The sequence below is a fragment of the Chenopodium quinoa genome, unplaced genomic scaffold, assembly GCF_001683475.1.
Source record: "Chenopodium quinoa cultivar QQ74 unplaced genomic scaffold, ASM168347v1, whole genome shotgun sequence".
Lineage (NCBI taxonomy): Eukaryota > Viridiplantae > Streptophyta > Magnoliopsida > Caryophyllales > Amaranthaceae > Chenopodium > Chenopodium quinoa.
In genome coordinates, this window is record NW_018745248.1 from 1,238,019 (window position 1) to 1,262,913 (window position 24,895).

The 24,895-nt window shown below is 39.9% G+C and overlaps 1 protein-coding gene and 1 long non-coding RNA gene across 2 annotated transcripts; one reads left to right on the forward strand and one right to left on the reverse strand.

The window, feature by feature from the left end:
* Positions 1-1,480: 1,480 nt before the first annotated feature.
* LOC110711242 lies at positions 1,481-23,078 on the forward strand. The gene is made up of 17 exons (XM_021889618.1): positions 1,481-2,114; positions 2,726-3,079; positions 3,174-3,314; positions 3,840-3,972; positions 4,070-4,183; positions 4,288-4,361; positions 4,447-4,521; positions 7,506-7,598; positions 7,684-7,744; positions 9,199-9,531; positions 9,975-10,101; positions 10,269-10,368; positions 11,353-11,422; positions 11,522-11,674; positions 11,772-11,867; positions 20,186-20,505; positions 22,438-23,078. Exons 1-17 carry the CDS (start codon positions 2,037-2,039, stop codon positions 22,681-22,683), a joined length of 2,568 nt encoding a protein of 855 aa, XP_021745310.1. The 5' UTR covers positions 1,481-2,036; the 3' UTR covers positions 22,684-23,078.
* A 242-nt stretch (positions 23,079-23,320) lies between these two features.
* On the reverse strand, positions 23,321-24,590 carry LOC110711243. The gene is made up of 2 exons (XR_002509311.1): positions 24,214-24,590; positions 23,321-23,577 (listed from the first exon to the last, which is right to left on the reverse strand). It is a non-coding gene; the product is annotated as an uncharacterized LOC110711243 (long non-coding RNA).
* Positions 24,591-24,895: the final 305 nt, after the last annotated feature.

Sequence of the window (24,895 nt, forward strand, 5' to 3'; positions counted from 1 at the left end):
TTTAAGACAATAATAGTAATGCACACACTTTTAATAATGCACACACTTTTAATCTAGGTCATAAAAGCTTTTTATAAATGAAATAGCTTTTTGGGTCATGCAATGCACAGATTATTCATATAAAATTGTATTGAGACATAAGTGAGGAAATATCAATAAGTCATTATGGGGTATAATATGTTATCGGAAACAAAATTAAAGAAATTAAAATTTTGGAACTTTAATCGAAAAGAGGCTTAAATAGAAGGTGGGGGGGGGGCTAAAATTAAAGAGCGAATAGGAAAAGGTTAAATTAAAGAGGAGAGATAAAGTGTGTATGGAAGATGAAATATAAGTTTAATGAAAGAATTAAAAAAAAAAAGGTGCAATAAAAAATTAATACTATAAGAAGACATGTGACACTTTGGTTAGAGACGAAAATAGGGAATTGTAATGGAATGGATGGAGACATGTCATATGGAGTAGTGATAGACCACTACCAAGTATGGGCTCGTTGGGCCCATACCAGGGGCTAAAATGTAATTTCACGTAAAACTTACCCATGTTGTAAAAATGCAGTCTTTTTGCTCTCAATAACAGTATATAAATTATGAATAACAGTATAAAAACCAAGAATAACAGTATACAAACCAATAATAACAGTATAGAAATTAATAATAACTGAGCACCAACAAAAAACTACCGGAGTCAATTTCAACCGAACTCAGCGATTTCCAGCATAGAATTCACTGTTTTTAATGGCTAGAGTCATAAGTTTGTGTCTCTAGTTTTTGGGTTATGTTTTTTTGGATGGTTTCTGGTGATTTTTAATGGAGGTAGTTGCGTGTTTTTGGATTTCGACCGAGGTAGTAGCTGGTGGGGTTGGCTTCTTGTTGTCGGAGGTGAAGGTGTGGTGGGTGGAGGTTTGGCCGGCAATGGGAGCTATCCATGAAGGTGGGGAAAAGGCTTTAAGGAAGGAAGAAGATGAAGAGGAAAGGGAAAAAAAGGAAAAAGAAAAAAAATTGTGGTATTGGGTAGTATTACCCATACCATGGTAGTGGGTAATACTTACTCTGTCATATGTGTCTTTCTTAGTTTCTTGGTTATAATTCTTAAAAATTAAGTATAGATACATATTTAAAACTCATCATAGAGAGATCTGAATAGCAATTGAGAGTAACATAAGAAAATGTTATCATCAAAAGGAACAATATTCAAATTATCAATTCATTGCAAAGATTGTAGGGTAGATCCATGGTTGATTGCTTATATGATCATAATTATTTGCTTCCCGTTTTAACAATTTGATAATTCGAGTATTTGTTTCCGCATACCTATTGAGAAAAAAAAATGCAAATATTGCACGATTAAAAGACCAAAAAAAAAAAGTTTAAATCCATTAAAATTTAGGAGGATCCAATAATCTTCACCCAATTGCTAACTTTATTGAAATATAATACTCCATAACAAACAAATAATTGTCTACCCACCATAACCTAACCTTTCATAGTCTCCCTTTTTCTCACCTACGCTAAACTACTTTATATCATTTCTCCACATCCATTACCACCATTATCCAACATCAAACAACCAAAACCTTCCATATTTTTTTTTTGAAATAACCAAAACCTTCCATATTTAAAATTAAAACTTTCCCAATTCCAAAAAAATAAAAAACATTTATATCACATATCCATTTTGATTTTGTTTTTATTTTTATTACATTTTCTTAAAATTTTGCTCTCACTCGTTTGGTAGCTCCACAGTACAACCCCACCTCACCTGAACCCAGAAAAATAAAAGAAGAATCAGTCTTTCAGTCTTCAAATTCACTTCATCATTTCCCTTTTTCTCCAGAAAATTTAATATCTTACCTTCATTTTTTCAGTTTTGATTTAATTATTTTTAAATCAATTAACTACAACGATTCGTTCTTCAGTCTTTTTGTACCTGTTCTTGGGATTAATTTTGAAATGTTGGGATTTTTATGGGTACGCGTTTCGATCGAAACAGCGCTGGATTTTTGATGGGAAAGTGGGTTTTTAGTGAAATTATTCATGGAGGTGATGATTTATAAAACTCCATGTTTTGGGTTACGATTTGTTTGTTTCAGATTTGCTGTCATTCTTTTCGAGGTAAGTTTTTACATCTTATGTAATCTAATTTGTGTAATTATAGAATGATTACATTAATGGAATACTGGGTATTTGTTGTTGGAATTATTTCATTTTTTTTTTGCGTTTTATTTTTAAAAAATTAATGTGACTATATGGTAAATTTGTGTCATTTTTCCAAATGGGGGTTTATTTGTTTGGCTCGATTGGAAATTAACAATGAAATTAATACTCAATTTTCCACCTTCATTAGATCTTTATACTTTATTTACATAATTTCCTTATATTTTGTGTATTACACAGACTACTAATGTTAAACTTAACTCAGAGAAAAAAAGTACTACTAGGTATGACTTAGGAGGTTTAATTGTGTCATTATTAGCTCAAATTACACAATCAAAGTGACAATTAATAGCGGACGAAGGGAGTTAAATTTATAGTGTGTCTAATTTGCACTTCTTGAGTGAAATTTTAGTTGTTAAATGATGTTTATTTTAATGGAAATTCTTTTTTTTATAATCAATTGAATTTGAGGTCACAGATTTTTGCTTTGGATAGTGAAGCAGCTTAGTTAATTGTCGATTCACAGTTGTCGTGTAAGTTGCTTATCGGCTAATGTTATACTGTGGCAGATTGTTTTTGTATTGGGGTTGTTCTCAAATGCAGCAGAGTCCATTGATTATCAGCTTCAACAGCAAGGGCAAGAAAGGGAAGTTAAAAGTATTAGCTCACATTCTTGTATACATGATCAAATTATTGCACAGCGGAGGCGACCTGGTCGCCAGGTTTATTCTGTTACCCCTCAAGTGTATGAGGAGCCTAGTCTCACTGAATCTCTCAGCCGCAGGGGGCGTGCTTTGCTTGGTATGACGGAATCCATACCACAATCTGAAGATGGGAAGTGGCCGATTAGAATATTTTTAAATTATGACGCAGTAGGCCATTCTCCTGATAGAGATTGCCGAAATGTTGGGGACATTGTAAAGGTGAGGATTGGGAGCGGTAGCTGCATTTATGTGCATATTAGTGGTATGCTTTTGCTGATTCTCTTGTCTTGTATGTTGCATCTTGGTTGATCAGGTTGGGGAGCCTCCTATGATGTCTTTTCCAGTAACACCTTTTTGTAATCCTAATGTTGATCCACCAATATCGGGGGATTGCTGGTATAATTGTACTTTGGAAGACATATCTGGGGGTGACAAAAAGCATCGCCTGCATAAGGTATGCATTTTGTTTTCCATTCTTACTCTATATGAAGCATGTATTGTGTTGATTCATTTTATGCCACAAGCCTAATGTTACAGAATGTGGTGTGATTGTGTACACTGCAATGCGATTTATCTTTTTGCTGATCATGTATGTTTTATTAGTTGTAGTGATTTTTAAGATAGGGCAGCCTGTCTGTTAAAACTTGGGTGATGCTCAAGTGAAGCAATAGGGAGCTTGGAAAATTGGGATATATGATGTACTCCAAATACTTACTGCCTTACCAGGCTTGAGCTTGGGGTCAATAATTCCAGTTTTCTGGGTTTTATATAATTGCTTGACCCCCTTTGTAACAATCACAACCTCCTACGGCTGGAAAATGTTTAGAAACAAAAAAATTGTTCATTGTTCTTGCAAGCATTCCAATTTTAACAAATTTTAGGTTCATTTAAGAAAATGTTCTGTTTAAGTATTACTCGGTTTACAGTCTTTACATGTCGACCTGTCAAGTAATACCTATGTCTGTTAATGGATGGGCAGGCTCTGGGGCAGACAGCTGACTGGTTCCAGAGAGCCTTAGCCGTTGAGCCTGTTAGAGGAAAATTGCGACTGAGTGGATACTCTGCGTGCGGACAAGATGGAGGTGTACAGCTACCAAGGGAATATGTAGAAGGTTCTGTCTTATTTGGCAATCAGTGTCAGGAATGGATTCTATTATGTCAGCCTTTTGTTAGGGTTCATGACAAAATTATTTCACTTTTTCCTTTCAGAGGGTATTGCTGATGCAGATTTGGTTCTTTTGGTAACCACAAGGCCAACAACTGGAAACACACTAGCATGGGCTGTGGCGTGTGAGCGGGATCAGTGGGGCCGTGCTATTGCAGGTAGATTTACCATACATCATCTGGCATAGGGATTGGGTAATTGGGTTGATGTATCTCTGCTAAATTCTTGACAAGTATAAATTACTTTTTTCTTGTTCGTGAAGGCCACGTAAATGTTGCTCCTCGACATTTGACTGCAGAAGCTGAAACACTACTTTCTGCAACTCTCATACATGAGGTTAGTGATTTTTATTTTTCTTTTGATTTTTGTTTGAAACAGAAATTAATAAGCTTTATCACCTATTATGGTTTTATTTTTTCAGGTTATGCATGTTCTTGGTTTTGATCCACATGCTTTTGCACATTTTCGTGATGAGCGCAAAAGAAGACGAGCTCAGGTAATTTTCAGTGTAACAAAAAGTTGTGTGTTGGGGGGGGGGGTCCCTTGGCATACCTTGTGCTCGTTTAAAATTTTGGATTATGGATGTTAGATTTAGATATAAAAGGCAATTGGTGGAATATTTTCATGTAATGCTCGAAATGTTTATACCAAAAACCTTTAAAAGCTCAAGGGCAAAGCAGTGGACACGATTCACTGGCACATTGTTGGTAGTATACAAGCATGTGTGGAAAGTATGTAACTGGGTTACTGATTATTCTATTAAAAGCATCCAAAGTACAATCAAACGTGGTTTGTTGCACACTTGCACTTTGGCTTTGTACACCTCAAATAGAAGCAGAATTGATGTTGGGAAAAGGTGTCAATGCAGATTACTTGAAAACTGGAGTGAAATATGGTTGGGGTGGTTGGAATTAACCCAATCCTCAAAGGGAAAAAGGAGATATCTAGATCTTTGACAACAGAACAAATGTGTTTTGTGAAACCTTATATATGAGAAGGAAAATATCATCACAAATCTCTTGCCTTAAGTAGAACTTTGACTTTCCAGGTAATGTTGGCTACTAAGATATGGTGCTGTGCCCTGCTGATGACAAATGATGTACACATCCTATTAGAAGTGAATGAAAAGGTATCCATACTCTCGTGTCCACAGATAATTTTAGAACCAGATCATCAGCATGTTTCTTAACCTTCCTAGACCTCCGTGAATGTGTTTCTACTTTCTAGCATCGTCAACTTGGTAAGCAGACAATCATTGAACCTAGATATAAGTTACACAGAAGTCAGTCGGTCACTATGAAAGCTGATGTTAGATTCCATGGATAAGCTAGAGTCACTCTTGATCAACTCTAATTATCCTGCCCCATATTTTTCTCATGCTGAATAGTTGTCAAAGGATTTACAAATTGATGAGGGGAACACAAATCTCTTACATCCCGAACCTCCATTTAGTTTCCAATGACACAACAAATCCAACATCCAATATGGTACTTGTGCTTAAGATTGATAACTTTTCTTATATCTGGCCTAATTGATCGAATGAAATTTCTTTGCAAAAGTGTTGTGTTCCTTCTAATTCAATGCTAGGTCTCCTATGTTCATAGTTTGAAGTTTGAACCTCTTTTACTAGAAATTGTAGAGGGGAATCCACTGAATATGAGAGAATGCTTCCATTGGTTGGCCAATTTATGTTACCAGTAGTCTACTGTGGAATTTCCAATGAAATTTAATACTTCCTCCATTTTTTTATTAGATGCATCACTTTCTAAAAATGGAACTTTAAATTTAGATGCATCACTTTCCCTTTTAGTTAATAAATTCTCTCTATTTCTTTTATATCACATGTGCTCTCTTTATTTTTTCTCTCTCTATCTCTCTCTACTCCAGAAATTGTCTAGGAGTCCGCAATTACAAAAGTGATGTAATATACTCTATAATTTAATTTATTCGTTTCATTCTTTCGTGTTCTACTTGGTTGATAATCATATTATTTTGAAACAGGATGAGTGGATGTTAGATAAAGTAAGATAAAGTAAGGGGCCGTTTAGTTGGGGGTAATCAGGAAAGGGAATGGGAATCAACTGATTCCCTTTGTTGATGTTTGTTTTACACTTTTAATCATTCCCTTTACCCTCCTCATTACCCCAAATCCTTCCAACTCCATTCCCACCCCCCTGGACTTTCCCATTTCCTTTCCCTACCCACCTTCACACCACCACATCACCACCTTCACACCTACCAACACCACCGGAAAACCAGCCCAGCCAGACCACCGCCGCCCCTCCCCCGACCACCGCTGCACCTCCCCCGACAACCGCTGCACCTCCCCCAATCACCGCTGCACCTCCCCCAATCACCGCTGCACCTCCCCCAATCACCGCTGCATCCCCCTCCCCCATGAATCTGCTACTGAGGTATCTCTATTTTTCATCTCAATTTACAAAAAAATCGTTTTTTTTTCTTCGTAATTTGTGTTTGTTTATCTTGATATCCGATTTTGATTGTATTTTCATTAATTGTCAAACGATTTTGATGTTCTGTACCTCTGGATTGTTCCGAATTGAACGAATTTTATGACAATTTGGGATTTTGTATCGATTGTTTGCAATTAGGGTTTGGTAATCTGCAGTTTGTGGTTTTTTCGGGGGAGGGGAGATTGGGGCTGGCACGGCGAGGGGAGGGGGAGGTGCGGCGAAGGGCGGCGAGTGGTGGAGGAGGTGCGGCGGTGGCTGGAAATGGTGGGAAGTGAAAAATTGATGAAATGTGTGGTGGTTGTGGTGGGGGTGGTGTGGTGGGGGAACGATTCCCTTTGTTATAAAAACAAACAACAAAGCAAAAATAGGGTATTTTCATTCCATTCTTCTCCTTTCCCTTTGTTCATTCCATTCCGATTCCCTCGTGCGAACCAAACGGCCCCTAAGAGAGAGTGTAAAAAGGTGGGCAATTGTAAAAAAAAGATGAATAAAGAGATTGTGCGGAAAGGTGTAATTATTATGGGATAGGAGGGGTTAGATAGTAAAGTGGGGTATGTTTAAAATAGAATAAAGCACACTGTGCATTAATAAGAACTGAGTGAGTACCTTTTAGACTTAAAAATTAGGATGCTTCTTGGGAGATCATGATTGTTCCACGAATGAACTATAGTTGTGCATCTATTATTAGGTAGTGCTATTGCATTATAGTTTATTCACAGCTTGGTAAAGTTTTGAAAGTTTGACGATTTGGGAAGGTCAATGTGTCACTTCCTTGGGTGCTTGCCTAATTTTCACTTATCCTTTCTAGTGCTAGTGCCATATGTTTCTATACTCAATTTAAAGTCTCTATTGGCTCTCTGTTCAGATTTTAGATCTTTGTTGTGCACATACGCCATTTTTGAGGAAAAATCCTCTTTATCTGTGCAAATAATCAACATTGATTGACCATCTTTATCTATAACTATCCGTAAATTTCTTTAACTTTGGCCTCACGACTTGTTTGCAGGTCACAAAACATAACATGGATGAAAGGTTAGGAAGAATGGTAACACGTGTAGTGCTCCCTCGTGTTATAATGCATGCGCGGTATCATTATGGGGTATTTGATTAAACTTTCAATTCTTTGTGCATGCAATTATGCAAGCCTTATGACTTAGTGTATAACTTATCTGTTACTTTGGCAGGCATTTTCTGAAAACTTTACTGGTTTAGAGCTAGAAGATGGTGGTGGGCGAGGAACATCAGGTCATTCCCTTCTCTTTTGTCTTTTACCCTTTCTATTTTTATCAAGTGTTGCCTTCTGGGATTTAAGCTATAATACCTTTATGGGAAAATAAGTTACTAAGAACCATTTTTATCACAGCATGTTTTGTATACTGGATACAAGATCCTTGCCCAACTCTCCACTCTGCTCTTGGACTTGGAGCCCCATATAAATATCTCCCCTTGTTCCAATTTATTGTCCACTTGCCCTCTTCCCTGTGTGATGTGGAATCCTACTTTCTCTTATTATATTCTCTTTCCATCACATCAATCGGATAATTTCACAATTTTCACACTTGCTTTGTTGCTCTTGCTACTTTTGTATTATAATTTCGCAATTTCTACAATTTCCTATTTTTCAAATTCCAATATATTATTCTCTTTTAACACTTTTTGTCCCAGCTCTTGTTTTCTTAATATGCATGACAAAGCTTAATTTGAAGATAACATTTGGACGTTTAAGTACTAATCATAAAGAGGGCTGGGGTGGGTTCAATGTGGAGCGTAGGATTTTATGGCAGTGGAAGATATATTATGAGAAGAGTTATAGGCTGTGATAATGAAAGTCAGGGAAGGAGTTGACAATGGCTTCACCAATGGTGATGTGGTAAATGATGTGAGAAAAATGACTAGCAGTAGCTAAGAATTGCAAGTGGCAGCAGATCTGGATTGAGAGATACAGACAATTGAATTGCTGATGGGATGTTAATGATGAGATAAGAGAGGCCGGTTGTTGGTACTGAATTCAGATCTTGAATTTCGTGGCATGCCAAGGAGAGAGTAGATAACAAGAAAAGAGGGAGAAGAGAGGGGGGGGGGATTACATGGGTACAGGGATCAGTAATATCAAGAATGTTCGCTGTGAATTTTTAAACATTAATGCTTTGTAGAAGTGGTCATTTCAGTATTTTTAGACATGTAAAATTCCTTAACAACTATGAAAGTTCTTGTCATCAAAGGGTCTTTAAAAATATTATAATATGTACTATGTTATGTTACGGTTTAAATTATTTTAAATAATTTGTGCATATACTCTATCTAATCTCTTCCTCAAATTGCATGCCTATGAGGTGGAGAAAGTATTTTTTTTTTTTTTTAAAGCCATGTGACCATGTCTCTACCCATGTCCATTAATTGGACAATGCTCATATTTTCTGGGCCATGACAAATTAGGCATCCAGATTCTTATTTCCAACCTTGTACTGCAGTGTTCGTAGCCTAGTAACATAAATATGAAGTCCGGAGATACTGCATGGATGTAATAGTTTTGCACTTTTGCCATATCTAATCTAATGTAATTCACCTTTTGTAATTAGGTCATAAATCTTATAAATCTTTGTTTGTACTCCAGTGCAAACATTCCTTTTGTGCTAAGTTCATTAATGTATCTAAGATTTTCAGTTCAGTGACTTATAGCTCATTGTATATGCTTTCAGGCTCGCATTGGGAGAAGAGACTGTTGATGAACGAGATCATGACAGGATCTGTAGATACAAGGTCTGTTGTTTCAACAATGACTCTGGCTTTATTGGAGGATAGTGGATGGTACAAGGCCAACTATAGCATGGCAGACCGCCTTGACTGGGGGCGCAATCAAGGCACTGAATTTGTTACCTCACCATGTAATCAATGGAAGGGTGCCTATCATTGCAACAATACCCAATTGTCAGGTTGTACATATAATAGAGAGGCAGAAGGGTACTGCCCCATTGTAAATTATATTGGCGATCTCCCTCAGTGGGCCCAGTACTTCCCACAGGCAAATAAAGGTGTATTTTCATGACATGGATCTATTACATTTACAATTTCCCCTCATATAGTCCCTCCTGTCTCGTGGAATCTGTGCTTAGTTCCTAATCATGTTGCTAGTGTAATGATTGAAAAGGTAATAATCTGTGATGTAATTTATCACCATGGAAGAGAGTTCTTTGTTAGATGCAAAATAGCTTCAAATGTTGAAATAAATTAGCTTACTTGTAGTATAAGAAATCAATCATATACCCTAACTCCTAATCAAACAACCCTGGAAGCATGTAAAATAGATTCAGGATATGGTGAGTGGAATATTTGGAGTTTGAAGCTCTTTCAGGGGGTAGGGGGGACTGGTTGAAGAGGAAGAGCAACATGTACCAGGAATTCTATGAGCAAGTTATGTTGTTTATAGACGTTTAATTTTTGTCTGTAACATAGATTCTTGATTTGGCTATTGCAGGTGGGCAGTCTTCATTGGCAGATTATTGCACATACTTTGTAGCTTATTCTGATGGGTCTTGTACCGACACCAACAGTGCAAGAGCACCTGACAGAATGCTGGGAGAAGTGCGTGGAAGCAATTCCAGGTATTACTTATTTTTTATATTTGAGCCTGAATCTTGTCAGGTATTTTGGTCATGGTGTTGTTAATGAGCCTTTCTCGTTTCTGGTGGACATGAAACGTCTTCTAGATGTTAAGATAAAAAAATATAAGTATTTGTAGCTGCTAAATTTTGTCTTGAACATGGTGTAGGTGCATGGCCTCTTCTTTAGTTCGAACTGGGTTTGTACGTGGTTCAACGACTCAGGGAAATGGTTGTTATCAACATCGATGTATAAACAAGACATTAGAGGTAACTCTGGGATATTTAATACTTGTATTTGTTGTGTACATAAAAAGATATGGGGCTACAACGTTATTGGGGGAATGGCTAATAGAGCAAGAGAAGATGCAGGAGGAGGGATGGAAGGGGCCGTAGTTTTTTTGAAGCTCGATGATTTAACAGGATTTATCTTTCCTGAGTCACAAAATTTTTACTCCCTCCATCCCTTTAGTCTTCCTACTTTTACTTTTTTGGTTTGCCCCATATATACTTTCTATATTTATTTATTTATTAACTTTTTGGTTTGTCCCAAATAGACTTTGCATTTCCTCTTTTGGTTTGGCTGCAGCTAAAATTTTTTAAACCCTTCCCATTATATGCTCCCATTATCTCTCTCTTGAATTAAAATAAAAAATCTAAAAAAAAAAACTATAAGACAGTTTTATTTGGTAAGATCATATACGACAGTACGACCTACTGGGTAACTAGTAATGTTACTTATATGATTAATGAAGCAAAAATGGTAGCTAGGAAAAATGTAAATTAATACTCGTATATGAGTGGCAAACTAATATAAAAACACGATAACTAATTTCTACTTATAGTTACCCTTTCATAATTCGTTATCAATTTTTTTTCCCTCTATTAGCTAAATCTTTATTACTATGTAGTTACCAAGAGTGTGCTGGTGTCGTGCTGACATCATAATGTCTTACCTGGTTAGACCACCTTACAAGAGACTTACTGTATATTAACCCTATATCACACTCCCCTAATTTCTCTCACCTAAATAAAAATAATAATAAAATTTCCCCGCCACAGCTTTTTATTCGTACTATACATGACAATGGTCCACCACTAGAAACCTTCTAAAAGTTTTGGGAAATTTTTTATGGAAAATAGTCCTATGTAGACCCTTTAGCTAATTTATGGGGTGCTGTGTGCTTTATCTTGTAAGAGTTATTTTGTTTGATAAGGCAATTTGTTGTATAATATTCCTTTTCATGCTCATAGATTGCAGTGGATGGCATATGGAAAGCCTGCCCTTCAGCTGGTGGCCACATTCAGTTCCCTGGGTTCAATGGTAATCACTAATCACACAGCTAACTTGTGAAGTATGTAACTATTTAATCATCTTGTTTTTCCTTCTGCAGCCCTATAATTCTATTGTTGCTTTGTTTAGGTGAGCTGGTTTGCCCTGCTTATCATGAACTTTGCAGCACATCATCACTTCCTATCTCAGGTCAATGTCCCAATTCTTGCAATTTGAATGGAGATTGTGTAAATGGGAGGTGTCGTTGTTTTTTGGGGTTCCATGGCCATGACTGTAATAAACGTATGTTACCCCTTTCCCTCTGAAGTCTTCTTTACAAAAAAAAGTTTGCATTTTATTTTCTATGCCTCTGAAAGTACGTGCTAATTTTGTTATGCAGGCCTCTGTCCTACTAACTGTACCAACCATGGCACCTGTCTTGATAATGGGGTCTGTGAGTGTCATAATGGATACACAGGTGTTGACTGTTCCACAGGTAATGTTGAAGATCCTCGACATAATAAGATCCCTGCTATTTGTGTTGTGTGATTTAGAGCAAGGGTTTACGGCAGCATAAACTTTGATTAGTTGGTTTTGCTGAAAAAGAACATATTACTGTCATCACTCAATATTGATTAGGGGATTTTTATCCACCAAGCGCCGTTTGACAAGTGGACCAACCAGGTTCCGCCACGCGTCCTCCACGGACCACTTAAGACACGCCACGTGTCCACCCATGCCAAATGGGACAACCGGCCATCAAGGCCCATTTCAGTCTAGAAGCCCGTTCGGCCCTAGGTTTACCTTAAACCTAGAGAGTTGCACGCTTCCCAAGGCTATAAATACTCGATTAATCCTCATTAATCAAGGGACCGAATAATTAACAGAACAAAGGAGAAACATTACGGAACACACTAATAACCGGCTGATCTCGCTAGCAAAGCAGATTACCTACATTAAATACTCTCACCTAGAGAGACCTTATTACTTTAATTTCTGTATTAATTACTCCTTAATCAGGTACTAACTTGACCGTTGGAGGCGGAGCTCTCAGGAGTCTCCGTTATTTTGCAGGTACAGGCATCCGGTTCCAGTCTCGGAATTGTAGCTCTCCCGCAGGACATCAGAAAATCCCGAAACATTTTGGCGCCGTCTGTCGGGAAAGTACTTCAGAGATGGCATCCAAGACGCTTGCTTACTTATTTCGCAAACTGGTTGTGTAAACAGCTTCAGGACGCTTGCTTACTTATTTGCCTCCAACTTCGCTATGAACATCCCTGCGAAGAAAACGACCCTTGATTTGGGAACAATTCAGCAGGGCGAGAAGGAGGGGCTTCGTTCTTACATCAGGCGGTTCAACCTGATGAGAATACAGATTCAAGGGTTACCGGATGAGGTAGCTTATACTGACTTTTTTAGAGGTCTCAAAGACGGGTCTACCTTCAAATTTGATTTAGTTCGAAAAAGGGTGGCGACTCTTCAAGAGGCCTTGATTGAAGCAGAAGCCTATATACAGGCGACTGATCTGTGTACAATGAAACAGTCGGACGGGAAGAGGTTCGACAATAGAGAAGGACGACAGAAACAGTCGTCCAACAAAGATGAAAAAAGAAAAGGGGTCTGGGCGGCTGATTCCTCTAAACAGCCGGCCAAGAAGAAAAAGGAATTCAAACCATACTCCCCAAAGTATGTGTTTAACAAGGATAACCAGTTTATCCTAAAAGAAATAAAGGGACGGCTCTCAATTGAGAAACCGCTCCCCATGAAGGGTTCTGCGAGCAACCGGAACCAAGACAAAATCTGTGCTTATCATGATGACATTGGTCATCACACCAACGACTGCATTAGTCTCATGCGGTACCTAGACCGCTTGGCTGATCAAGGTGATCTTGACACTTATGTCAAGAAATCTACGGGGAATACTTCCTCAAAAAAGCAGTCGGCCAAAAAGAATCAACAGGCCGACAGTTCCGATACAGATGATGCAGCGAAGGAAAATAGACGCCTGTTCTGATTCACAACTGATAGTGAGTCAGTACAATGGCGAATACGAAGCAACACATCCGGCCATGATCAAATATTTACAGGCGGTCCGACAAGCAGTCGGCTCCCTTGAGGATTTCCATCTGATCCAAGTACCGAGATCAGAAAACAACCAGGCAGATGCACTCTCGAAATTAGCATCATCCGCCTCCTCCGATACTCCTCGAACTGTGTTTTGGGAAGTAATGGAGAAGAGAAGCATCGAGGAAAATCCTATTGGAATTCTAGACAGAAGCTCAACCTGGATGGATTCAATCAGGGCATATCTGACAAACGGTACACTGCCGGATGATCCTCAACAGGCGGCATCACTGAAAAAACGAGCCTCCTGTTTTGAAATGATACAGGGGCAACTGCACAAGAGGGGGCACCTTCAACCCTTCTTAAAGTGTGTTACTCCTGAAAAGGGACGAGAGATACTAGATGATCTTCACTCTGGTTTCTGTGCTTCCCATATAGGTGGTAGGATGCTTGCTCAAAGGGCAAGGCGGCAGGGCTACTTTTGGCCTACTTTGGAAGCAGATGCAATGGAGATGGTGAAAAAATGTGACAAGTGCCAAAGGTTTGGCAAATTAATTCACCGTCCGGCTACTGACCTCACTACTATTCACAGCCCACTACCGTTTGCTAAGTGGGGCATGGACATTCTGGGTCCATATACGCCTGCTACAGGCGGCAGAAGGTATATACTTGTTGCCGTTGACTACTTCACTAAATGGGTAGAGGCGGAGGCTGTAAAGGGAATCAAGACGAAAGATGTAATTTCATTCATTTGGAAAAACGTCATCACTCGGTTCGGGGTTCCCATGTCTATGGTTTTTGATAATGGTCCCCAATTTGAGACGCCTGTTCTCAAAAGCTGGTTGGGAGACCAAGGAATTGGACATTACTTTGCATCTGTCGGCCGTCCACAAGCAAACGGCCAGGTAGAAGCCTTTAATAAAATCATCTCAGACGGTCTCAAGAAAAAAATTGAACGAGCAGGCGGCCTATGGGCAGATGAACTACCACATGTTCTTTGGGCCATTAGGACGACTGAAAAAGGGGCGACTGGAGAAACTCCATTCCTCCTAACTTATGGTGCAGAAGCTGTTCTTCCAATAGAACACTACGAGCCGACTCTTCGAGTAATGCTATATGACGAAGAGGCAAACTGGGAAGCTATGCGCCTGGCATTAGACTCACTTCCTGAAAAGAGGGGCAATGCTGTTTTGCGCCATGAAATCTACCGCCTAAGAATGACTAGATCATACAACAAAAAAGTGCACAGGCGTCCACTCAAAGTAGGGGACTTTGTACTTAGAAAAATGGAAGCAGTTGGTAGGGCTAACGAGTCTGGCAAACTAACTCCCAACTGGGAAGGACCCTACCGAATCTATGCGGAAGTCAGGGACGGTACCTACCGTCTGGAAACACCAGACGGACAACCGTTGCCTCGAACTTGGAATGTAGATAACCTTAAGAAATATTTCTTTTGAATGATGTAAAGTAAAGAGCTACTTAAAAAAGTTGGCACTTACTATTCAATTTTGTATTACGAGGGGCATGCCGTCTGTACCTTTACAGTCGGCTACTCTCCATTGAGTTTCACTCTTTATCTTTACAGGGGCATGCCGTCTGTTCCATTACAGTCGGCTACTCTCCCTCGAGTATTTTACTCACAATACTTAGCTAAAAAGTTTAGGGCCTGGCCGATCCTGTAACTAACAGGCGGCTACCCTTCTTTTACTTAGCACATACGTTCACCAAGAACATACCAAGGCCACTGGCCGAATGATCAGACCAGGCGCCTAGTCAACTGATCTAACTTTTAAAAACTAATCCGACCTGTCCCAACATTATAGCAGGCGTCCGGCGGCATCCATTCGGATGAAATTCGTCGCAGAGAGCAGCTCCCTTTTGGGTGGAACATTGTTCTATAAACTAATTACACGGCACCTATACGACTGTCCCAAAGGGCAACCACGTAGCCGTTTTTGAGACAAGGATAACTCTATCACTAACCAAACCAGTGGTAGCAGTTGACATCTGAGTCAGATGACCGCCTGTATTACTTGGGATAAATGCAGGGGGTACCTATTGAGTTAATAGCCAACAAACATTGGCGAATCAAGGGGTCTAGCCGGTCTACGCCGCCTGGTACCTCTACTTCTCAAACAAAAGTGACGGCGACTGAGTAACTCCAAAGTTAACTCATAGTCACTCCTTCAAATTTGGTATGGAACCTAAAAAGTTTGAGTCGTCCGCCTGTTTTATACAAACAAGGGCACTCGAACTCCTATTCCTACGGGATAACCTATTGAGTAAATAGCCAACAAACATTGGTGAATCAAGGGGTCTAGCCGGCCTACGCCGCCTGATACCTTTACTACTCAATCAAGATTGTGACGAAGACTAAGTAACTCCTATGTTAACTTAATAGTCACTCAAACTTAGTACTGAGCCTAAAAGGTACGAGTCGTCCACTTGTTTTTAATAAACAAAGGCTCTCAACCAATACTCTTGCTAGGTTAACAAATAACAAATTAGAGGCCAACATTGGCAATAAAGGGAAACAACCGGTACCCGCCGCTTGCTTTCCTACTTAAATTCCTTGGCTACTTGGTAATTCTATTTACTTGGTCAAATTGAATAAAGAGTTCGAATACCGATTGATTAAATGGCCGACTGATCATCTATCCTGGAAACAGACAACCAGTCGTCCAGGGGCATAGGCGGCATACTTACTATTTGTACCTGTCTTAACGTTCGGCCATACACAACAGTCTGTCTAGTGAGCAAATTTCAAATACTTAGACAAATTTGAACAAAAACAAAAAATTTGATTAAAATGAGCCGGCCATAAAAGACCAGCAGAATATTCAAAACCCCGGCCCCCTGGCCGGGTAATTACAAAGCAAACGGCACGCAGGCCGTGAAAAGAAAAAATATACTTAAAGCTTAAGAAGGGGGCAGTTCAGTATCAGCAGCAGCCGCCTGGTCAGCACTCTTCTTGCTGGACTCGGCCTTCGCTGCATCATCTTTTGATGCCTTTCCCCCAAGTGGCACAAGCGCCACAACAGGCTCTTCCTCCTCCAACGCAACGTCCATCGCCTCTTCTTCAGCAGCCGCCAGGATCTGTTGATTATATATTTCCGAACACTGGCGGTACGTTCTTTCCCATGAGGCAAAGTCGGCACTGGGGAACAGTCGTTCCCAGGTCATGCGTTGGATTTGGGCGGAGTCTTCCACCATCTCCCGGACGAGCTCTTGTTTTTCTTGCTCGGCCTTGTCCGAGAGCTCTTGGGTAAGACTCTTCTCCTGGTTCACCAGGCGTTCTTTTACGTTAGCCAAAGATTTCTCCATGGCTTCGTAAGAGTGCATTTTCTGGCGAAGGGGTTTCAGCTCGGCTTTAAATTTGGTGACGGTCCCCTCCAGCTCGTCAACCTTCTTTTGGGCCGCCTCTAGCTGAGCCCGAACAGCGGCGGTCGCCTGCGCCTGGTAATAAAGAAGATCAATGGTCAGTACTTCATTTTGGGCAATTTGAAACATTGCTTTATCACAGCTGGAGGCGGCCATAGCCTTTGCGGCCTTTACCTCTTTGTTTTTTCCGATCAATCGGCTTGCGAAGGCTGTTGACTCGGAGCAGGGCCTAAGTACAAAGAAAAACAGGCGTCAGTTTCCAATCATAAGGGTTAACAGGCGTCCTGGAACTTCAAAAGGGTATACCTCAGCTAGGATCCCCGAAATTCCATCGAGGTCAAGGGTGCCGGCACCCTTGACCGCCTCCCTGTCAGAGGGAGGAACTACTTTAACCATTGACTTGGCTACCTCAACCAAGTCAAGTCCCTGGGGGCCGGCTGCATTAAGCAGAAGGAAAAACAAGTTAGACCTAATCAAGAAGGAAGCAAGAGTGAGTTTTTACAAGCAAGTGTCCATACATCTAGGCGGCCCCGCCTGGGTTTTTGAAGAAGTGGCCGGCTGCTTCTCAGCCGCCACTGTTTTCCTGGAAGACCCAGGAGAGCTTGCAACAGTCGTTCTCCGAGCCTTGGGGTCCGGCTGTTGCGAGGAAGAAGCCCTTGGAGTGCCAGACTGAAAACAAAAAGAGTTAGTATATGCATAATACAACTTAAAGGGGAAGAGTTTTCAAAGCTTACCAAGGGTGCCTCCTTGCTGGGGGAGTCGGCGTACGACTGCTTCATTAGCGAAACCCGCAGCATGGCCGCCGCAGTCTTAGATGCTGTTATTTTACTCATGGCGTCGGCTGAAAGAAATAAACAGCAAAGTTAGTAAAAATCCCAAGTAAACAAGGCGTGAGAAAACAGAGTATTCGTCAGGCCGGCTACCTCTAGAGCACCGACTGCCGAGGCCACAGGCGGCCAAGAAGTACTCATCATAGAGCCACTTGAAGCTCGGGACGCAGTGTAGGGGTACTTGCTCTCGTACCCCTGAAGTAGAGTTCACCCTAGTCTCTACTTTGAAGAGTCCTTTGTCTAGGATCTCTCTTTTAGCCTTTGGGGGAACAGGCGGCATGCTGCGGCCGCCTGCAAGAAGAGGCGGATCCCTGTTCCACTTGTTAAAACGTTTGTTCAGCTCCGTGTCTGAACTCTCGATAATAAGGAAGGTGTTCCGCCAATCCTTCCATTTGTTTGCCTTACCTCTCGTCATGAGGTAACCCCTGTGGCTTGTTAGTTGATACCAGCCGGTACCTCCCGACTTAGGGGTCCGGCTGAGATAGTTCATGTGGGCGAAAGCCTCAAAACTTGGCTCCACCCCGTTCAGTTCGCACCCGGCCACATAGCCGAGTACGTTTACCCAAGAGTTGGGGGCTAACTGCCATAACCCCAGATCATACCCATCTAAAATCCGCTGAACAGCCGGATGTAATGGGAAGCGCAGACCAGCTTTGATGGCCGCCACATAGCAGCCAAAACAGCCGTCACCATAGCTGGTACCAGCCGGCCAGACGACAGTATCTTCTGGATCCGGCACAAACAGTAAATACTCCGGGCCCATTTTGTGGTTAGCAATAAAGCTCGCCACGTTGTCTCGCATGGTTGCGATCCGGCCCCGGGGCACCCTGCAGTAGTAGGGGGTGTTTTCCTCTCTGTAAGAGGCGGACGGCTCTGCCCAATTATCCCCCTTCTCCACTGCATGGGAACTTCTCGCCTCTTGTAGGCGGTTATGTTTTTCTTCTGAGTCAGAAGAACTATGGTCAGAAGAACTATGGTCAGAAGAGCTGGAATTGGACTCGTCCCCTGACGAGTCCGAAGAGGACGACTCCTCCCCTCTCCTAGAGGGGCCCGCCTCCTCTCCCTTAGAAGGAGCAGAAGGTAAATTAGACATGTCCACGGTTAGATGAGAAGGGAACACCTTGGTCCCTCTCTCAGAACTGTCAGCTTGACAGTCGCCTCGTTCCACATCTGGCGCCTGGTCAGATGTTTCGCTAAGGAGTACCCTTTGGGAGGAGCCGTCTGAGTTTGATATTCTAGCAGTCTTTTTTGTTCTGGCCATCACGTTCTGCATAGACACAGATTCAGTCGGACTTTGTATAAAGGGCAAAGATGGGTCCAGAAAAGGGCAGGCGGCACTCCTAGTCCTAGATTCAGCCGTCCCCGGTGACCGGCTGATCACTAACTTAGGGCGTGTCGTGTGCTTCCATGGTGCCATTTCAAAAAAATAAAAAGAAAATTAAGAGTAAGAGAACTGAGTTACCTGAACGGATGACAGTTGATGAAGTCCTGAAAGTTCGGGTCAGTCGGCTTGTCAGAACAGGCGGTAGGCAGAAAAAGTCCGAAAATGTCAGAGCAAGTTCAGGGGTCCGAATGTTCTCGCAAAAATTCTCAAATGTGAAAATGACCGAAGTCAGCACTTCCTTTTATAGGCAAAATGAGAAGGCGAAGGGTCGCCTCCGAATTCAAATTTGGGCGGGAGAGTCTCCCGGCCGTCTGCAAGGTGACACCTGTAACGGGCCGTCGCCTGTCACCGTGCGACACCTGTCACAGGCGACACGTGACCAGTCGCGTGCCACCTGTGAGGGGCAAATGATTAGGGGATTTTTATCCACCAAGCGCCGTTTGACAAGTGGACCAACCAGGTTCCGCCACGCGTCCTCCACGGACCACTTAAGACACGCCACGTGTCCACCCATGCCAAATGGGACAACCGGCCATCAAGGCCCATTTCAGTCTAGAAGCCCGTTCGGCCCTAGGTTTACCTTAAACCTAGAGAGTTGCACGCTTCCCAAGGCTATAAATACTCGATTAATCCTCATTAATCAAGGGACCGAATAATTAACAGAACAAAGGAGAAACATTACGGAACACACTAATAACCGGCTGATCTCGCTAGCAAAGCAGATTACCTACATTAAATACTCTCACCTAGAGAGACCTTATTACTTTAATTTCTGTATTAATTACTCCTTAATCAGGTACTAACTTGACCGTTGGAGGCGGAGCTCTCAGGAGTCTCCGTTATTTTGCAGGTACAGGCATCCGGTTCCAGTCTCGGAATTGTAGCTCTCCCGCAGGACATCAGAAAACCCCAAAACAAATATCATCATGCATAGTTGTTGTTTCTTGTTTGATGTGTGACAATTAGCCTATTAAGCAATGAAATAGCTATCTTAGTTTTGCATGATTATGATTTCAGTGTCGGCTACATCTATATGTTTGAAAAATTTATTAAGACTCTCGTAGGTATCATCGCCTGTGATTTGTGCAAAATTTATCAAGTAGAATTAAGTAGAGCCTCCTTATAACTTGTATTTTACTTGAATGTGATTTGCAGCTGTATGTGATGAGCAATGCAGCCTTCATGGAGGTGTCTGTGACAATGGAGTTTGTGAGTTCCGTTGCTCTGATTATGCTGGCTACACATGCCAAAATAGTTCTTTGTTAATGTCAAGTCTCTCAGTCTGCCAAAACATTCTTAAAAATGATTTTTCCGGGAAACACTGTGCTCCTAGTGAACCAAGTATATTGCAGCAGCTTGAAGAGGTGGTTGTCATGCCCAACTATCACCGTCTCTTTCCAGGCGGGGCTCGAAAGTTATTCAACATTTTTGGCAGCAGTTATTGTGATGAAGCTGCTAAAAGGCTAGCATGCTGGGTAAGTTTGTTAGTTAATATGACTTATGCAAATCCTATTCTTTTTACGGTTAATTCCATTTGCTGAGATATTTAGAGGATCTATTAATTCTACATCTGCAAATGTTGAGATCAAAGTTGTTTAATTGAGTGAGTGTGTCGATATTATGCCAGTGCTAATTTTATGATAAATAAATGAGAGTTACTTTGCATGAAATGACTGTTTAAGTATCATTAGTATGTCTCAGTGCTAAATTTTTGGAAAGCATATGTGAAGGAAACCATTTGTTGATCCCATCATTGTATTTTGTAGTTTTCAAATTTGTAGATGCCATCATTGTATAAACTTATGTCAGCTATATGCATCCAAATGCGCCATTGGCGAGTTATCCACTGAAATTTATACCATTCCTTGTCAGAGAAAACCAGTACTGCTAGCCAACTACCCATACATCTATAAGATGATGCTCTTGTGCGACAGTGCCGGTTAGCTCATCCGTGGGTGAATTCATATCTCTTTTAGCCTATTTGGGGCATGTGGATGTGGTTCAGATGTTATAAGATTATTCGATATCCTTTTCTATGGCAGATTTTGTGAAGGATATACTTGGAGTTATGAGGTTTGCTTATGAGGGCATGTAAGCTAGTTCGAGATAATAGTCATTTGGATGATGAAATTTTCATAGATGTTATAGAGTATAATTTGATATGAGAGGAGAAGGATGATTGTTTGTCATAATGTTGATTACTTTATAAGGGCCTAGAGCAATGAAAAAAAAGACATGTGGAGCATAAGAAGTTTGACTTCCACATGCTTTCCTTTTTATTTTATAACATCTACTAGTGTCTTTTTTTTTTTTTTTTTTTTTTTTTTTTTTTTTTTTTTTGTAAGTAAGCAAGAGAAATGGTTGTTGCATCCCTCCATTCTCGTGAACTCATCTATGTGACTTATTCTACTATAGTACTATGTGCCTTAGAGACTTTGTGATGACAAAAAAATCTATTTCATTAAACCTATGTGATGAAAGGGAAGGCTGAGACCCTCAAGGCCATAAACCAATGTGATGGAGGATTTTGAGCTAAGGTTTATTGTAGGCTTCAGGTTAACATTGAGTAGTTAGGGAGTTGAAGGGTTTTGTTTCATCAGGGGCTAGGGTAGGGGATCAAGTGTTGGTCTCCTTAAATAAAATATATCAGATGGGCCTATGTGCTCGGATAAGGGGGCAGTCATTGAGTGGTATGTAGCTTAATTAGGGTGACCCAAACCCTATGGGCCGGGATAAGGGGGGCAGTCATTAAGTTGTATGTAGCTTAATTAGGGTGACCTTGCAGTTAATGAAATTTGTAGGATACATGTGGACATGTGGTTTTTGTAGACGGTTTTTGTGTGGTGAGGGTGTTCAGAGTGCATCACTTGCAATTTTCTTTTGTTGCTCAATTTTGGGGATTTGTTTAAGATTGATGAAGGCTTGGATTAATTTCTTATTGTATAAAGAAAAGCTTTACTAAGCGTTTATTTTAACCATGGATCATTACAATGCATGGTAAAGAAATTTATTTATGTAAAAAGTCATGGTACATGCAATAAGATTAGCATGGCATTCTATGTGCTATAGATTTATGAAAGCAATTTCCTTTCAGTTTTTATAGCATTCATCTGTAGCCTTTGTTGATCTGAAATGATTCTTCAATTATTCAGTTGGCAATAGCAAGTATTCATTTTTTGCAAGTATATGCATATATTATTTTATTATGATTTTATTTTTTTGGTTGTAGATAGCATTTATTTTCCAGGCATTGAGATTCACACATGTATGTGTATATTATTATTATTTTATTTTTTTGGTTGTAGATAGCATTTATTTTCCAGGCATTGAGATTCACACATGTATGTGTAATATTTGTTCTATATGTGCATCAGTTTAACTCACATATGTTGCCTTTCTCATTCTAGATCTCAATTCAAAAGTGCGACATGGATGGTGACAACAGGCTAAGAGTCTGCTATTCAGCATGCCAGTCTTATAACTTAGCATGTGGGGCTTCGCTGGACTGCTCAGACCAAACACTTTTCAGCAACAAGGAAGAAACTGAAGATCAATGTACTGGCGCTAGCAAGATAAAGTTGTCATGGTTTAGTCGCTTTAGAGGCGGCAGTCACCATGTTGATAGTTCCCTGAAAGAATCATCTGTAAAATAGTCAGAAGCTGTGACCCCCTCTCTCACCTTGTATTTTTTATAGGCTGTTTATTGTAGGAGAAAGGCAGGCGCAATCTGTCGTGCCTTTAGGTGTAGGAATTTAGCTTTCTTCCCATTCTAAATGTCATTTAGGAATGGGGGTTGAGTAGGAAAATTCAGCTAGCTAGGCTTTCAAAATGAAAGTCCCAATTGTAGAGAAAATTGTATGAGGCAAAAGGAAAAAACAAAGAAATATCAAGGAAAAAAAAAGGAAAAATGTAGGACAAAAGAAAAAGGAATACTTTTGTCAATGTTAAATCTCAGAGATGGCCGAAGGCTGTTAATGAGAATGAGAAATCGTCAATTTCGGTTTGAGTATACTTCATGTATGTATATTTAGTGAAGGCATTCTCCTCAGCGTCTTAGATGTTTGTATATGTTAATTAAGCTTGGTTTGTATGTATGTATACTAATGCAGAGAATAATGCTTACTTTGCCATTCTACTTTGGTACAAAAAAAGTTAGTAGCAAGGACTCTAATTTCTGGATTTGAGAGGTTGCATGTTTGAATCTTTTCATCCATGGGCGGAGCTAGAAGGGGACATGTGGGGACACTTGTCCCCCCATTTTCAAAAAAAAAAAATTTAAAAAAAAAAAAATTTAAAAAAAAAAATGCAATTACAGTGCTCTGTTGCGACATTTGCCAGCCAAACCCTAAGTTTTTCAATTTTCAATTTCTCTCTCTTCGATTCGCCCTCGCCTGTCGCCTAGCCGGCTCGCCGTGACGCCGTCCACCGTTCGCCGGCAGTTCGCAGCAGTGACGAGGTTCAACAGCCGCCCTTGAGCCTTCGTCCTTCGTGACTTCGTGTCTTCGTGACTTCGTCATATGCATAAGCATAACACATTTGCTGTAAATCTGGATTTCAATGGAGGTATGAATCAATGAATGTATGATTAATTGAATAATTGATTACTTGTTTTGTTGTTTAAATGTTTAATTGTTTAAATTTACAGTAAATCTGAAATTCTGAATTTCATATTTTTATTACTTGTTTAAATGTTTAATTGTTTATATTTTTATTGTGAATTTGTCATTTGTGGCCTTGTGGGTATTGATTATTGAATAATTTGAATTGATATATGATTATTGATTTATATTTGTTTGATTGTTTCCCCTGTTAGAGTTTTTGGTTGTTTTTGTGAAATGTGAATTTAAATTATTAATTATTGTAAATTATTGAAATGTGTAGTTGAATTAGAAATTTAAAATCTTAGCCTCTTAGGTTTTGTTATTATGTAATGATGTGGATTGTGGTCTTGTGGAAATTGATATATAATTTTCGATTTAATTAGGAAATGTCAAACGATTCACCAAATTCAAACAAATCAAAGGCAACTAAACAACCCGATCTTCGACAATTCTTGTTTAAAAGAACGAAACTCAATGAAAATGAGTCCAATGAAAATGAGTCCAATAACTCACCTTCATTTAGCTCCCCTCAAAGTCAAGAAAATAGTATGGAAATGGGTGGTTCAAGTAATAGTAATGTACCATTAGAGGAAGATTCGGTGTACGATGTTGAACTTCTTCCTCATGATCCGGGAAAAAGAATAAACATTATGGCAACGGCAATTCATTTGCTTATCAAGTTGATGTTGATTCTTCCCGTTGCCACGGCAAGTGTTGAAAGAGTGTTTTCTGCAATGACATGTGTCAAAAACAAGTTGCGAAATAGCATGGGTGATCAACTTATGAATGATTGTTTGGTCACTTTTATTGAGAAGGATGTCTTCTTACGAGTTTCCGACGAAAAGATTATTGATCGATTTCAAAGTATGAAGACTCGAAGAATGAACTTGTAATTTTAATGTAATGTTTATGTAATTTTTTTCATCATTTTGAATTGTATGACTAAGTATATATTTGTATTTTGAAATTTTAATATTAAGTATTAACCAATTTGTGTGTGAGTTTTTTTTTGTTTTTATTTTTTGTTAAGCTTTTCGTAAGTTAAGCATTTTGTCCCCCCAAGTTGAAAATCCTGGCTCCGCCACTGTTCTCATCTCTATGTTTTTGGGGTGGGGAGTTCCTTTTTCTTTTCCATCTCTTCTTCGAAGGGCTTGGTTTGCATTCTCGACAAAGATTAAATTTAGCAAACCTTTGTGACGTGGACAAATTAATCCATTTGTATTTCTTAAAAAAAAAAGGAATATTATTAATAACTACCTTTTAA

Excerpts from the sequence above, each read along its gene's own strand:
- LOC110711242 (XM_021889618.1), top strand. The coding sequence starts at position 2,037 with ATGGAGGTGATGATTTATAAAACTCCATGTTTTGGGTTACGATTTGTT. Across the intron at positions 7,599-7,683 it reads ATGCGCGGTATCATTATGGG|GCATTTTCTGAAAACTTTAC; the intron begins GTATTTGATTAA and ends TTACTTTGGCAG. Across the intron at positions 10,102-10,268 it reads GTGCGTGGAAGCAATTCCAG|GTGCATGGCCTCTTCTTTAG; the intron begins GTATTACTTATT and ends AACATGGTGTAG.